This window comes from Carassius carassius, chromosome 16 (assembly GCF_963082965.1).
Source record: "Carassius carassius chromosome 16, fCarCar2.1, whole genome shotgun sequence".
NCBI lineage: Eukaryota > Metazoa > Chordata > Actinopteri > Cypriniformes > Cyprinidae > Carassius > Carassius carassius.
This window is the reverse complement of record NC_081770.1, coordinates 23,862,171-23,878,676: the sequence shown is the minus strand read 5'-3', so window position 1 is coordinate 23,878,676 and position 16,506 is coordinate 23,862,171. Positions and strand designations below refer to the sequence as shown.

The 16,506-nt window shown below is 35.6% G+C and overlaps 2 protein-coding genes across 3 annotated transcripts; both read left to right on the top strand.

The window, feature by feature from the left end:
• The first annotated feature begins 482 nt into the window (after positions 1 to 482).
• On the top strand, positions 483 to 2,988 carry LOC132159151 (platelet glycoprotein V-like). The gene is made up of 2 exons (XM_059568722.1): positions 483 to 502; positions 1,062 to 2,988. The coding sequence occupies exon 2, from the start codon at positions 1,071 to 1,073 to the stop codon at positions 2,955 to 2,957; it is 1,887 nt and encodes a 628-aa protein (XP_059424705.1). The 5' UTR covers positions 483 to 502; positions 1,062 to 1,070; the 3' UTR covers positions 2,958 to 2,988.
• Positions 2,989 to 11,014: 8,026 nt separating this feature from the next.
• On the top strand, positions 11,015 to 13,257 carry si:ch211-117l17.5 (regulator of G-protein signaling 13). Of its 2 annotated transcripts, none has more exons than XM_059569653.1 (5): positions 11,015 to 11,196; positions 11,332 to 11,391; positions 11,499 to 11,560; positions 11,689 to 11,855; positions 12,334 to 13,257. In XM_059569653.1, exons 1-5 carry the CDS (start codon positions 11,120 to 11,122, stop codon positions 12,520 to 12,522), a joined length of 555 nt encoding a protein of 184 aa, XP_059425636.1. In that variant the 5' UTR covers positions 11,015 to 11,119; the 3' UTR covers positions 12,523 to 13,257. The 2 variants fall into 2 exon arrangements, with proteins under 2 accessions (XP_059425636.1, XP_059425635.1); XM_059569652.1 differs by having other exon boundaries at positions 11,016 to 11,196; positions 11,496 to 11,560.
• The last annotated feature ends 3,249 nt before the right edge of the window (positions 13,258 to 16,506 follow it).

Genomic DNA, 16,506 nt, shown 5'->3' with positions numbered 1-16,506 from the left:
AGAAAGAAACACATATAAGTTTGGAACAACTTGAGGAATAAAAATAACAGATTTTTATTTTTTTTGTGAACTGTCCCTTTAAGAACACATGTGGACATATGAAGACAGAGGATTATGGACATAAAATAATGGCAAAAAATAACAAAATTGCACGTTGTCCAAACAAAAATAAGGAACATGTATTTTTATTTTATTTTAAATATGCTTTTTTCAATATATCATTCAATCAACAATGTCCCACTCTGCATTACTGAACATCCAGTATTTTTTATTTATTTATTTTTTTAAAGAGAGACATTGCAAGTTGGAAGACAATGACTTCTACAAGTACACACAATAAAGACCAAAAAAAAAAAAAACCCATCACAGCGGATGCAGGCTTCCTTGTGGGCTTCACTGCAGAGTATGATAAGTGTCAAAAGGGAAGACCTATTTCCAAAGTGTGGTTATTTAAAACAGAATGCATCCATTTTAGCCAGACATTCTTCAGTATCTGTGAGAGGTAAGTTTAACACTGCTACTTACTGCTACATTTATTTGTTTTAGTAACTTTTCCCTAACTTGTTTTAGGAATAGTTTACCCTGAAATGAGAATTCTGTCTAAATTCTAAAGTTCCAGAAATGTATTTTTTTTTGTCAGTCCAAACCTCTGTGAGATTCTCTCTTCTGTGCAGCATAAAATAATACATTTTGGGAAAATGTGTCCACTACTCTCCTTATAATTAAATAAATTGGGTCCAGTGTTGTTTTGGAGCCAGTGGACAAAAACTGACATAATTTGGTCCACTGAGTCCAATGTTGTTTTGGACTCAATGGACAACCCCCCCCCCCCCTCCCCCAAAGAAATAATAAGGTCATACAAGTTTGGAACAACATGAGAGGGAGTTACCATTTTTCGGCAAACTATCCCTTTAAAACAGTCTTTTTATAATCTTATCCTTTTTATTGTACACTGGGCAATTTATTTTCCTAAAATACAAAAAAAATAAAAATAAAAAAATAGATCAATTATATAATGAAGAAGACTCTTATAATGACTTATGCCTATATTTGTTCCCCAGTTTGAGAATATGTGGTTCACATTTGTTCTACTTCAACTTCTGCCTCAATTCGCCCTCGGTGCTCGTTGTCCCAATCGGTGTGTTTGTGACATTAAGGGTTCTGCAATATGCACAGGGGACATCACCGACATTCCTCCTCTCGACCCAACAACAACCTTCCAACTCGTGCTAAATGACACAAACATAAAGATCCTCAAAGACCGAAGTTTCCAGCCGTTCTCTCTTCTGCTACGACTAATGATCATTAACAGCCCTCTTGACACCATCCAACCAGAAGCCTTCCATGGTGCGCCACAGCTTCTGTCCATCAAGCTCTCATTGACCGCTCTCTCTGTCTTCCCACCAAAGGTGTTTAGTGAGCAGAGGAACTTGGAGCAACTGCAGCTAGATGGTAACCGAATAACTTCCATTAGTTCAGATCTCTTTGAGGCGATGGTCAACCTAACTGAACTAAATCTGAGCAAGAACCGCATCTCCCAGCTGGATGCCAATGTCTTCCAGGGTCTGACCAAGCTGAATTACTTAAACTTAGCTGATAACCAACTGAGGAACCTCCCGAGGACCCTTTTCCACAATCTTTTGCAACTCAGATCTTTGATGCTCTCATCAAACCAATTGGAGACTCTTGAAAGTGGTTCCTTTGACCATCTAAGCAACCTGTTGATACTCATGCTACACAAGAACAAGATCCGAGAGATTCCTCCACGTCTTTTCTGGCCCTTGCCATTCCTGTCCACCCTTTTTATGTCTGCAAACCAACTCCGGTATATTCCAGCCGAGAGCTTCTACTACTTGCCCAACTTGATCAAGCTCACCATCTTCAAGAACCCCTTGATATCCCTACCTTACCAACTAATGGGACACATGCCAAGGCTTCAGGAGCTGTACCTCTACGAAACCAATCTATCCACTGTCCCATGGAACCTTTTTGCAAACATGACCAATCTAGTGACTCTCAATTTACACTTCAACAACAAGTTGACCTCCCTCCCAAAGAACCTCTTCTGTTGTCTGCCCAAACTGAAGAAACTGTCCCTGAAGTACAACAACCTTCAGGAACTAGACCCAGAGCTCTTCTCAAACTTGGCCAGCCTTCGAGCTCTGATGCTTAATGAGAACAAACTTGAGTCTCTCCCATCGGCAATCTTTCGCAACTCCTCAAGACTAGAAACATTAGACCTGAACAACAACCATCTGAGGTATCTCCCCGGAGATGTTTTTTTACACGCGATTGCGCTAAAAGATCTCTCTCTTAGCGGCAACAAATGGATTTGCGATTGTAGCATTCTGGATATTGCAGAATGGATTCGTGAAAACCCAGAACTAATCAGTGATTTGGACAAAGGAGTAACATGCTATGAACCGTACCGCTTAGAACACCATCCGCTGCAAACGCTCACTTACGAGGAACTCCATTGTGGTGTTTTACAGACCACATTTATAGCTACAAGTGCCATTACGACTGGGGCTCCAGCGACAACAACCCTGCAAACATCTACAGCTACTACAAGCACAAGAGCAACAAATGCTGCGAATGCAACTACAACTGCAACTACTCCAACAGACGCCTCTCTACTTTTTCCTACATCTGAACATATTTACGTGAAACAAGGCAATGGTAACGACAACGGTCTGGTGTTCTACGATACAATCGTGTTGGATAACGGACCTGAAATTGTGCACAACAATCATTTCAATGCCTGGGTGTACCTGTGGACTGTCCCGTCAACGGGTCCCTACAGTGGATTCATGATGGCTTTGTACATTGTTCTCTTGGTCAGTGGTGTAGTCCTGATTGTGATCATCTTGTATGCTTTGTATCGGCTTCATAAGGTGATTTTGCTTTCAGGAGAAGTCGCAATGGGAGAAAATCAGAGAATATTGACTAGAATATAGTGAAGCTTCAAAGTAAAAAAAAATAATAAAACTCTTAAAAACTTCTTCAGTTAGCAAATTGCTATTTGTTTTCACATTATAGTGCATATTTTAATTTGTTTAATTTAACTCTACTCATTAGTGTTCCTGTGGCTCAGTGGTGACGCATTATGTTAGCAGTGCAAAAGGTTGTGGGTTCAATTCCCAGAGAACACATGTTAGCCTGAATGCACTGTAAGTCGCTATGGATAGAAGCATCTGCTTCATGTATAAATTTAATACATATTTAGGAGGAATATAAAATCCTGAGACCACTAATCAAAAGCATCTGTCTTGCATTTTTCTCATTTTATGCAACGCATTTCATTACAAATGATGTTCAGCTCAACTTTGTGACAAGCCTCCAAATGTATCTAATTGTTTTTGTAAGCATTACTTTCTTCTTTCATATTTTGTTACTTTTCTAAATACACAAATTTTCCTTTCTGCTATTTCCACATACCAGTGCTTTACAATCACAAAACTGATATGGACAACACCCTTGGTGGTTGTTTGCAAAGTGTAAGACCAAAATAAAATATTTCTGTTCTTTGAGAGTGGTTTCTTTGCCATGTGTGCCACCTGGAGGTTAGACAATATAGTGCAGAATTTATAGGGCAGAATATTCATGTGGATATATTTACACCATAGTTATGTTCTCAAGAAAATGTATATTTTATTTTAGTTATAATTATTATATTTATTGTTTGGTCATTTAAATAATTTATTTATTATATCACACTATGTTTTGATGATATAATATATATTTAAATCATATTAACATCATTGTTAAAATTAGGATATTCAAACTGCAGATCTTTAGTAAATATGCACAATATCAAACTTAAACTTATTTTTATTTTAGATAAGTATAGATAGTCTATTATAATTATTAGGCTACTAGGGAAAGCATTAAGTGTGTCTTTTGGGAAGTTAAAATAAAATAAAAAACTTAGTAGGCTATATTGTTGCGATTATTTTTAGAGACACTAGAGGCACACAAATCACACGTTCCACTTTTAAGTATGTTATGAGATCGACCCACCCAATGAAGAGATGTGGCTAAACTCACGTTTATATATTACTATTTCGCCATAGTTTACCTTACACAGCAAAAATGTACCAAGCACTGTTATCAAATTCTTCCCACTCCCACATGACTAACAATAGTCTACGCCTGATGTCTGGTGTGACTTCAAACTCAAAGAAGGTGTTCACCGATAGGCTGTGTGCCTGTCTGTGGGCGTGGTCCATCCGACCGCCAGTGAAGCGTGCAATCCTGAAGATCTCAATTAGGCTACAACATTAACAGGGTGTTTCGCATCTTTGAAAATTCCCCCACCCCACGATGCCTAGAATGCTTTTCTCGAAAACGTAAATTAAAGTCTCTCTGCATAAAAACTTCTCGAACTGACCGAAAGATGATTATTTATTGAAGTGTTTATTTTTCTATTTCATAGACGTTCTGTTGAGCGGGGGAGGGGGGGGGGGGGTAATCAGCAATAATGAAATCATCAGTCTATGGGCACTTGATGCAATTTTAAGGCCAGACTTTGGCCAGATACATTGTTTTTGCCTTTACTAGTTCATTCCTTCAGAGTGACAACAGACAAAGTTCAAACATTAATGCCCATATAGTCTTCATAAAATAATTTGAAAAAGATGGGTTAAATATATTTTTAAAAATATTATAGCATGTCACTCACACACACATCATTTCAATTTAAAATCATCAAAAGTACTTAAAATTATTTTATATGACTATGGATGGTGTATGGTGTAGAGTATTTGGGCTGGTAACTAAAAAGTTTCACCAAAAATAAATGTGCACTTGCAAGTCGCAAATGAGATGACATTTCAAAAAGCATTAATAATGGCTCAAAAGAAAAACAAACCAGGATTTTTGCATTTGCCATTTGCTTAACAAACTAAACACCATTGAAATGATAATGTGAAATATATTTCAGCTATCTCTCATTGATGTAAAGGTTACAATTTTGCCGGTCAACATTGACCATCACACTCGTGAGAAGATCAAGAGATCTTTGATGAAGCCTGACCTCACTTGTTTTGATCAAGCAGAGATGCATATATACAGACTCATGGAGAAAGATTCCTGCCCAAATCAGAACTTGAGGAACGCCGCCAGGAACCCAATGTAGACCAGCCAATGACAACTAATTCACTAAAAAAAAAAAAGTTTCTTAATGAGCCGGTGCACAGAAAGAGGACATATGCACATGGTTTAGAGGAAATGACAGAGGAGAACAGAAAGTATGTGGTGTGCAGAGGCTCAGCTTCATTGGTTTGCATGATAAGATGAATGAGAAAAATAAAAGTGTCACCGTTACAGGAAATGATCAAGATTGAAGGTACATTAAATTGTTTCCACTGTTATTTTGAGAGATGGGCTGGACCGTTCTGTGAAATAAGTGACTTTTCTAAATGTTGGTCTTAAAAAAAGTAGATGTCTGTTAGATTGTATCAGACACGTGTGTTTAAGTGTTGAGAAATTGTATTGTGGGACCTCAAAATAAACTCTAAGTTGACATCAACTGCGTTTTGCAAATTTAAAAAAAATAACTATTAGAACATTGTATTTTATAAGAGACTACATAGGCCAAGTTAGCATTGAAACATTCATATAACTTTAAACATTCATATAACTGACTAAATAAATAAATAATACTCTACTCGAAAGGTAACAGGGTTGACATTTACAGGTTTGACATGCAAGAACATGAAACTACAAAGGTCTCATTAAAAAGACATTTTAATGCTGTTATTTCCACAAAAATAAGCTTTATTCACCAGACACGAGGAGTTTGTAAAAAAAAAAAAAAAAAAAAATTCCTTGTGAGTTTGCATACACCTGGCGAATAAAGCTAATTCTGATTCAGATTCTGATTAAGGAACAAAAAAGAGAGTTCCTAGTAAATCCCCTAAACAAATGTGATAGTATCAAAAATAAATAAATAAATAAATAAAATGATTAATGACGAAAAAAAAGACTAGATTTTGTATTTAATATTTTTTTTTGTTGTTGGCTATTGTTGGCCATTGGCTATTTTTGGGTTAATAAGTTAGTTCTCAGAAGCTAGATTGTTAACTGTATTTATTGAATTGTGCGATATGGACAAAAAAAAAAAACTTATCACGATTTCTTTGATCAATTTTGCGATTGTGACACACACCGATATGCTTTTACAGTCATAAATGCATTCAGGATTAATTTGAAACATATTTCCAAAAGAAAACCAATTAGAGCTTTATCAAAAAGTTGTAACTTCTCTAGAACAGACATAAGTCAAAATTATCACTATAGTAAAGATGTAACAAAATGTATAGACTTAGACTTTTCTTTTTTGCCATGCATTGTTCATAGAGCTCATTAATTGTAGCAGTGACTCAGGTGTTTGCAAACAGGTGTTTGCACTGGTTGAAAACCAGTGCCTTAATATATATTACTGTTCAAATGTAAATTTTAATCAGAAATCTAATGAGAAAAAGGGAGTTCAAATTGAATTTTTTCAAATAAATTTTTAGCTGTCTTTCTTTTTAGCTATTTTCTAAAAAAATTTAGAAGCAACAGCTCTAACAGACATCTTTATTTGTTCTCCATTTAATCTCATAACTGACTAGGAGAAACCAAAATGCATATAAATATAAACTTTAATTACACACACACACACACACACATATGCACACACATACACACATGTACGTATATATATATAAGTTTTTTGGGGATTTTTTTTTTTTCCCCCAGGGTGTTCAATATTTCCATCATGCCATCTTTATGGTAACAACACACAAACATAATGTGAGCCGCAGACGAGCTTTACTTAGACTTAGAAAGTCTGTGGACAATGACTAATTAAGAGCAGAAAACCAGCTCTGAAAAGCCAGTTGTCCACAGTCTGTTTTGGTCACATGTCTGATTGAAGCAGAGACGTGCCTTAAGTGAGAGACATTGCCATAAAATACAATAATAATCCATGTCAGCGCTTGACCCCACTGTCACAATGACTTACTTATTAAGATTCGTAACTTAAAAAGGCAATCTAGAGTGTCTAAGAATAACTATGTTTGATTAACCTTAAATTCTACCAACACAGCGAATGTCAACATACGTCTGATGCATGCTAGATCTCCCTCAGAGTATGTCCTTTTTGGGGAAGGTCATTCTATAATAAAGACGCCACTGTTTTTGGACCACTGGAAATATCTATCTCTCTCTCTCTCTCTCTCTCTCTCTCTCTCTCTATATATATATATATATATATATATATACAGTACAGACCAAAAGTTTGGAAACATTACTATTTTTAATGTTTTTGAAAGATCATTTTTCATTTTTCTTCTGCTCATCAAGCCTGCATTTATTTGATCAAAAATACAGAAAAAAATATAATATTGTGATATATTATTACAATTTAAAATAATTGTTTTAAATTTATTATACTTTAAATTATTATTTATTTCTGTGATGCAAAGCTGAATTTTTAGGATCATTATCACATGATCCTTTAGAAATCATTCTAATATGATGATTCATTATCAAAGTTGGAAACAGTTCTGCTGCTTAATATTTTTTCAGAACGTGATACTTTTTTAGGATACTTTGATGAATAAAAAGTAAAAAAAAAAAAGAAGCTATGTTTTTAAAATATAAATATTTTGTAATAACAATATACACTACTGGTCAGTAATTTGGCGTCAGTAATTTTTTTTCTTTCTTTTTTTAAAAATAAAATCAATACTTTTATTCAGCAAGGATGTGTTAAATTGATAAAAAAGTGATAGTAAAGAAAATATATTATTAGAATTTTTTTTTTTGAATAAATGCAGTTCTTTTTAACCTTTTATTCATCAAATATATTAGACAGCAGAGCTGTTTCCAACACGCATAATAAATCAGAATATTAGAATGATTTCTAAATGATCATGTGATAGACTGGATGTTACATGTGACACTGAAGGCTAGAGTAATGATGCTGAAGATTCAGCTTTGCATCACAGGAATAAATTATTTTTTTAAGTATATTCAAATAGAAAACTATTATTTTAAGTTGTAATAATATTTCACAATATTACTGTTTTTTCTGTATTTTTGATCAAATAAATGCAGGCTTGATGAGCAGAAGAAACTTCTTTCAAAAACATTAAAAATAGTAATGTTTCCAAACTTTTGGTCTGTACTGTATATATATATGAAATACATTTAATATATGAATCAGAAAGGTACTTTATTTGACAAATTTGAGATTACAAGACTACGTCATTAGTTTTTTTTTATATATATAGGTACACGTGTAAGTAAATGCATTTTTGGACATGTTTTTTGCTGCAGAGGGACCAATGGCTTTTAATAAAACACAGTGTACATACAGTACAACTTTTCCCATACATGTCATGTTTGATTTTTCCGTCTCAACGCAACACATATGTTGTCACTCAGAAGTGAGGCTGATGTGAAATGATGTGGTAATACGGACATAAGGAAATGAATTTACAAAGGCGACCATTAAAAGTAGCACCCATCATGCAACTGTACAACGGATGCGCCAATTATTGATGAGACGTTTCACCAATCTTTAAGTTATGAACGCAATGACCAATCTCTCACACAATCTGCCCATCATCTGCTGTCAAATACACAGTCACCATGATAGCTAAAGGAAATGAGTAATGCTCTGAGGCACTGACATTGCCCATGGTACAAAATTGCTCAATTGCGTACAATGGAGAAACTGACAGAGTTACAGAATGAGATAAAGCGCCGGTCAGGTGACTTTGAGGATGTCTACACACACTGGAACTAACACATGGTGTCAAAAGTGAACGCTTGACTGCCTATATCCATTTTTTAAATAAACTTATGGAGAAAAAACCCAAAGTCACTTACTATGGATTAATACGCATAAAACACACAAAAAATGTCAATTTAAAGGGTTCATTGAGTGACAATGAGAAACTTTTTCTTTTTTACTTTTTCTAGTAAAATGCATATGCCAAGTTCTTAGAACTGTACCCTTTTACTCATGTCGGTTTCAGACATGAGTAGAAAACTTTTGTACAATTTCCATTCAGCGTTTTATTTTGATGACTCTGAAACTGTCATGTGGTGTAACACATCATAATCATTATTTTCCAAATCAGTTAATGTTAAGCTTTTAAGTGTTAATGCAAATTAAGTTTTGTCTTACACAAACTTGTATTATTATTAATTATTAATTAGCCTTTTCTTTCATAAAAAATGTTAAAAAAAAAATTTCAATGTAAAATCTACCTTTACACAAATATCCTGAATGGTTTTATACATAAACATTTTTTTCATTTTTTTATTTTTTGAGCTGCACCAAATTGCATTTTACAACCTGATGGAATGTTGTCATGTCATAAAATATCAAATTATCTATTTTCAGAGAGGTATTGACCTTTAAATACAGTCATGGGGTCTGCAGGGGTCTTATATAATATGCTTTTTTCATGCATGTTGGTTGCACCACATGACTTTGATATTATGAACAATTTGTTTTAAAAAACAATAAGCAGTCTTATGATTTTTTTAATTTAAGTATATCTTTTTAATTAATTTGTAATTCATATACATCTTTACGTGTGTTTGTGAAGTTTGTCATAATATTTTACACCAAAAAATAATTTATTTTGGCTTGTCATAAAAAGATCAAATTCAGATCAAGAGTCTTCAGGGGTCTATAATATATGCATTTTCATGCATGTTGGCTGCACCACATGACTTTAATTTGACAAGTTATTAACAAATTTGTCAATGTAAAATGTTTTTTTTTTACAAATATCATGAATTGCTAAATGAGAAGTATCATTATGTTTTTTTGTGGAGTTACAACACATGACATTTTAAAACCTGAACTAAGCTTCCCTAAACAACTATCTATCTATCTATCTATATATATATATATATATATATATATATATATATATATATATATATATATATATATATATCAATGGGCTACCAAAAAATCCATGTGAAAATGTTTTTCACAGGCAAAACATTTTTGATAAATATTCAGAATATTTATTTATTTAGTGGAGCTGCACCACATGACACTTTATAACCTGAACTAATCAGATATTTTCTAATACGTACTGACATTCACTATGATGCATGTTGGTAGTACCATATTAAATTAAATTAAAGTTATGCATTTAGCAGACGCTTTTATCCAAAGCAACTTACAGTGCATTCAGGCTATCAATTTTTACATATCATGTGTTCCCGGGGAATCGAACCCACAACATTGCGCTTGATAACACAATGCTCTGCCAATTGAGCTACAGGAACACTATATACCATATGACTTTGATTTAACAACAAATGTTTTTTAAACAAATATTATCAATTAATTCATAAATATGAGGGTCTATGATCCAAGTCTGTTGCGTCGCATTACTTTTATTTGACAAACAAAAGTTTAAGAAATATGAATAGGCTAAGCAGTTTTCCTCAGTTGTTGTTGTCCTCAAGAAATGTTTCCGGTGATACTTTTCCTTGTGAAGTTTCATGATAGGTAATTCTGAAAGGCATGCTGGTTCTTTAAAGAGCAGGTGACTGGAGACACCAAAGACCTTGCAGAACATCAGCACTGACGTCAGGCAGTACAACTCTTTTCGCTGCTAGCTACTCGCTTTTACAAAAAGGATTCCTTTGTGTAACTCCTTCAATGCTAATAAAACAGAAAACAAAGAGTGATGAAACCGCCTAACCATCTCATTTGACTCTTATTTCCATCCATGCCCCATTACAGTTTGGCCCTGTTTACGTCTGTAGATTACTGAAAAACCCAAAACATGCAAAGCCGTAATTTGCTTATCAGCTATTTTAGCAAGGCACACTACATGTGTATTTACATCTCTAAAATATGGAGAAACAGGCTATGCTTTTCGCACACGAGCGGCCAGGGAGGAGGGGGAGGGTTTGATGGGGCTTCCTCTTTGCGGTCCCTGTTTGTGACACGAGCCCTTAGCAACCGTCATAGGGCATAAAAAGCAGAGCCGGATACGCAGAAGGGAAACCTGTAGAGCACCAAGTGCAGCATGATCACTAGCAGGAGCGCACGGCTGTGGATTCCTGGGCAATAAGCCCTCACCCTACCATGTCTGGCCTAATCCCACAGCCTCTCCCAACACATTTCAACATGGACAGAGACGACTGCAGGAGAAACGAGACCTTGTAAGTGTGATCTTCAGGCATTTGCACTCAACTATCAGCTCAGGGGAATCTATTGTGAGTCCCAGCATGCTTTAGAGTAGGTTTGCATGTGTGAAGCATAAAATGCAGACAACAAAGCTCACTTTCTCTCCGTAGAGGAAAGAACCTCATGTGCCGAATAAAGTGTGTGTTCACCAGTTCATCTGCTCCTGAGAGGTAAGGAAAAAGCGACACATATGAGGACACCAGGTCCAAAATAGTTCAAACACTATTGCTTCTAATCCAGTTACGGTCAACTAATCAAACCCGTCTGATCTCAGCAGGCTAAGTTTAGAAGACACCCAACAATGGGCCCAGTCTCTGGAGCGACTTCTTGGTTCCAAATGTAAGTCTTTTCGAAGCAATTTTTTGGCATTGGTTTGCTGAGACTAGAGAAAACTAAAACATAAGTACATGAAAGAGGTGCTGGTTTACATACGTGCCGCGTGTTTTGACGCATTCGCTTCCCTCCAGATGGGCTGGCCACATTCCACACCTTTCTGAAATCGGAGTTCAGCGACGAGAACATCGAATTCTGGTTGACGTGTGAGGACTACAAGAAGATAACGTCGTCCTATAAGATGAGCTCGAAGGCGAGGAAAATCTTCGAGCAATTCGTCGAAGCAGAATCTCCGAAGGAGGTACAGGACACACCACATGACGCCCTATCGCTATACAAATCAATCAGGCTGCGCTAGAAGTGTCTGTTGTGTCTTCATAAGCTTCTGTTTTTTCCATTTGTATGACAAGAATTGTGTACGTTTTATATTTAAACAACTTAAGACAGTTTCTGTTCAATAACGCTACATCATCTAACCATGTATACACAGGAGCAATATAATACAATATAAAAAGCCTGAACCCTGGAAATGGTCACGGCAGATCTTAAACAGAAATATAAATGGACGAATAACATTTGATTGTGAAATAAATGAATTAGCAAAATATTATCTGATACTGGCCTCTTCACACAGAAGCACAAACTATGGCTTCTGAACACCTTAATGTTGCGTCGTTTATACTTTTGTCTCTATTATTTTCCCGCAATTACATCTTTACAATTACAATCGTTCACTTCCAGTGTAGACACTGTGTCAATGGCTCTTATTTGCATTGTAGATAAACATTGACTATCAAACACGGGAGGAAATCAAGAGGAAAGTGAGGAGTCCGACGCCGCAGTGTTTCGATGAGGCTCAAAAGATCGTTTATGGACTGATGGAACGCGACTCTTACCCCAGATTTCTACGGTCTGAGATGTACAAGACCCTTCTTGAGTCCCTCGCTACAGATAATGCTCAAAGATGACTCTATGGATATATCACACCAAAGCTAAAACTGGAACGGTCTGGTCTTGTGTGCAGGACCACAACCCCAAAGCTTGCGCCCCCCGCCATGTGGATCAGACCCCAAAAGACCTCTGAGACTACAAGGAGACAATATGGAGCGATGGTTTGGAACGTGCCATTGATATCAACGTCCAACATGTTACTGAGGCGTCATGAGTGCTTCTTAACTGAAGGTGCTTCCTGTGTAGATAAGGACGCTGCTCCTTCAAGCCCTTCCGGTGGTTTCTGAAGCTACAGTGTGGGCACGACACTATTTTTTTTCCCTGGCATTTCCAGAGGATCTTTAAGAACTGCTTTACCATGTCCTGCAATGACTTTAGTAACGAAAAGCTACCTCAGCCTATTGGCTGAGTTGGTTTGGACACTTTTGTGAGAGGAACTTAACATATCCTATTTCAACATCGGTGCATTATTGCCACACAGATGTATAAAATGAAAGAAAGTGTGACTTTATTACCTACTTGAGAGGTCAAGTTAAATGAAATAAAAAGTAAATAAAAATCCATATAATATAAGAACAGTTGTAGAATGTGTGCCACACACAAAAACTGTAGGCATAACTTGTAATGTTATAAAGTTTAATTTAAATAATGATGTTTTTATTTATTAGCTACAGCCACTGGTTGGATGTTGACTTTTGTTCTGTCCACTGTTATTTTTGAGGACAATAAAATAAAGATTAGACACTGTTGAACTTTTGACTTGTTTTTCTCTGTCTTTGATTTGCTTCATACATAACATTCAAAAATATTTTTGCCAAGATCATCAAACAATTAGTGATTTTCCTATTCTATCCGATAACCGATAAATATCCGATATTATTTCAATAAAAATTTAAAACACATTAAAATGTTAAGCCTTTGCCATAAACCTCCACTTTCCCTTAAGTTTTTAATATCTAAATCTTATGGAAAGACATAAACACATAATATCGTCCAACACAGATAATAAATACATAAATAAAATCAATATGGTGTCAATATATTGTGTATACCCACTGAAATGTCTTGTCTTGCACAGTTTTGCCTCTCAGGTTAATTGATCTTGTTTTAAGGATGTTGCTTTCACTGAAAAACAAGATACTACAGCCACTACTGAAACTATAAAACACCAAATACACCATTAAATGTTAACTTTCTAGCTTCTGTCAACTAATTTGATTAACATAGGAATTATTCTTTACTAACCCTTTGGCTGACAGGTTCTGTGACTACATAGTGAAACAATTACATTTGAAACAGGAATAGATGAGTTTCAGTTCCCACAGAACAGGGAATTAAGAAAGAAAGACTTCATAAGCGCCAGAGAAGTGTGCATTGCAGCGGCTGCTGAAAAGTCATGAGATCTTGCAACTCGCACATTTCTGCTATTGCATGTCTAATGTTGCTAACCTAGTTTATGACGCAAGCCTTCCTCTGTGAGACTTGCCATTTAGTAGACACTTCACACTAGTTGCAGGGACTGTTCTGCTGGAGAAACTTGAATGTGTTGGTCAAGGGCACATGGGTAACAATGCAGAACTGTGACCGGAAAAACTGACTCCTTTTAGAGACTTAAATCTTTAGGCATTTGTTTCATGGTTTCTTGGGCAGAATGCTAACGCCTAATTTAGTTTGTAATGAATTTTCAAAGCTTTAAATATAGAGCCGCTCAGTCATGATGCCAATTTAAAGCCATTTATATTTGGAATGCTAATTTGCCAAAATTTCCCAGTGATTTCGATATGCTAGAACAGCAGGGCTATTATTTTTTTGTGTTGAATTCATGAATAGTAGTTTGTTAGCCTTTTAGCATCTTGTGTTTACAAAAACACATAGTGGTTTTGTGTGCAATTTATGTAGAACGTAACATAAATGTCTGTTCAAGCATAATCACAGACATAACTAAAAAATTTTAATTCTGATTTGGGACAAATGTGACAGCTGTACCTTTGCTGCATTTTGAAAGAGCTAATAGCTAACATAAAACTACTGTTCAAAGACAACCAAAAGAGTGTTAACCCTAACTCTAACCCAAGAGGTAAAACCTACTACAAACCCTGTCAAAAGACTTCCAAAAATGAACCTATTAGCTATTAAGTTAGACATACTAAAACATGGTTGATCTGTTTTCAATTTATGCATATTAGATTATTAGCATGTTATGATCATGCGTTTTCAATGCACAAAGTGGTTCTGTATGTAATTTATGAAAATAGCATTAATGTCTGGTCGAGCAGCACTTATAACGGACATTAATAACAAAAAAATAAATTGCGTTTTAGGGCACTCTAATAATAGCCAGCATAAATCTTTGTTTAAAGATGACCAAAAGATTTTTGCAAGAGGTGAAAACCACTACAGACCTGGTCAGAAGATGAACTTCGATGCTTTATCGCTTTTAATTTGCACACATCAGCTGTGTGTGTAATTTATGTTTATGTACAACATAAACAGACTTGACAAAAAAAATGTAATTGTGTTTTAAAACAATCTGGACAGCTGAAGGTTTGTACTTTGCTACGCTGTTGAACTGAGCTAACAGCTAAGTTTATAGGCTTATTAGCATCTTGTGTTTACAAAGCACACACCAGTTTTGTGTCTAATTTATCTTGTAGAACATAACATTATCGTCTATTCAAGCTATGCTAATCACAGACATGACTACAGTTCAGTAGAACAAACTGAATAGCTCAACTTTTGTACTTTTACTTCTTGTCTTTAATTTCTCTCTCACACACATAAACTATAAAGCAATGAAGGTTATCTCAAGTTCACCAAACAAGCTGGCTCTTTTATGTCAAAAAACATTGCGCACCCTCACCAAAAGACAGTGCTCTTGTTTTCAAGCTGAGGTACTTTTGGAGTCCCCCATGAGTACAGCACATGTGTCATTGCTGGGAAATACCTCGTGCGTAAAGCTTTTCGACTATCGTCTATTCGAACGGAAACTTGGCAACAATCTCGCTGCAAACCACTCAAGAAGCTCACTGATATTTACAGTCTGAACAGCATAACAGACGATAAGCCTTTTAAAAACACTGAGTCTGACATCTGCAAAGCTGGATGATGTGGATGGGGTCGTAAAAATGGACTTTATATGGAGCAGTCGCAGCGAGTCCATTTGGTAGGCCTCCTAGCGTGTCTTTTCCCAAAAACGCTGATCTTCTGATCGGCTGAGGTTTAGTGAAAAACCTGCCTGAACAGCAGATCTTCATCTTTACAATGAAAGTATGACATGACATAAATAGGAAGTGGTCAAAAAAGCTCATTGTGTTGCAAAAAAGATATTACTCATGCAAAGATATAGAAAATGTGGAAAGAAACCATTGAAGCTGGATCCTTTTGAAAGCGATGACCTAGCAACAACCTTAGCAACCATATCGCAAAAAAAAGAGTTTTTTGTGAAATGTCAAAAATTCAGTTCTTTGTAACTTTATCACTCCTGTAAGTGCATGGAAACTTCAACGCTGCCCGTTTTTAATGGTCCTATGTCTATGCAAATCAGGCTCTTATCCATACCCTCTTCAGCACTGTAGAAGGCCTTGAGGCTAATTCTGTACACATATCATTATTTGCATCTCATTGACTAAATGAATGGAAACATGCATAGTTCTGATGCCACACTGGTGACAGGAACAAACCGCTCTATGTGTGCTGTTCAGGGATGTGTCCTCTTTCCAGCACCTATGGCTCAAAACCAGTATTTCATGTTCAGACTGAATAGGATCAGGTGAATTAAACAGTGTGACACACAGGCTATGACGAATGCATATTTCATTACTGAAAAGTTTTAGAATTTTTTTTTACATCTGTGTTCTATTTTAAGACAAATTCTTGAGGATTTGAAGATGATATAACATGAAAAATAAAATATATATATATATATATATATATATATATTTATTTCTACAGGTCAAATAATGTATATTTGTATATATATTTCTATCTACACACTCACACGT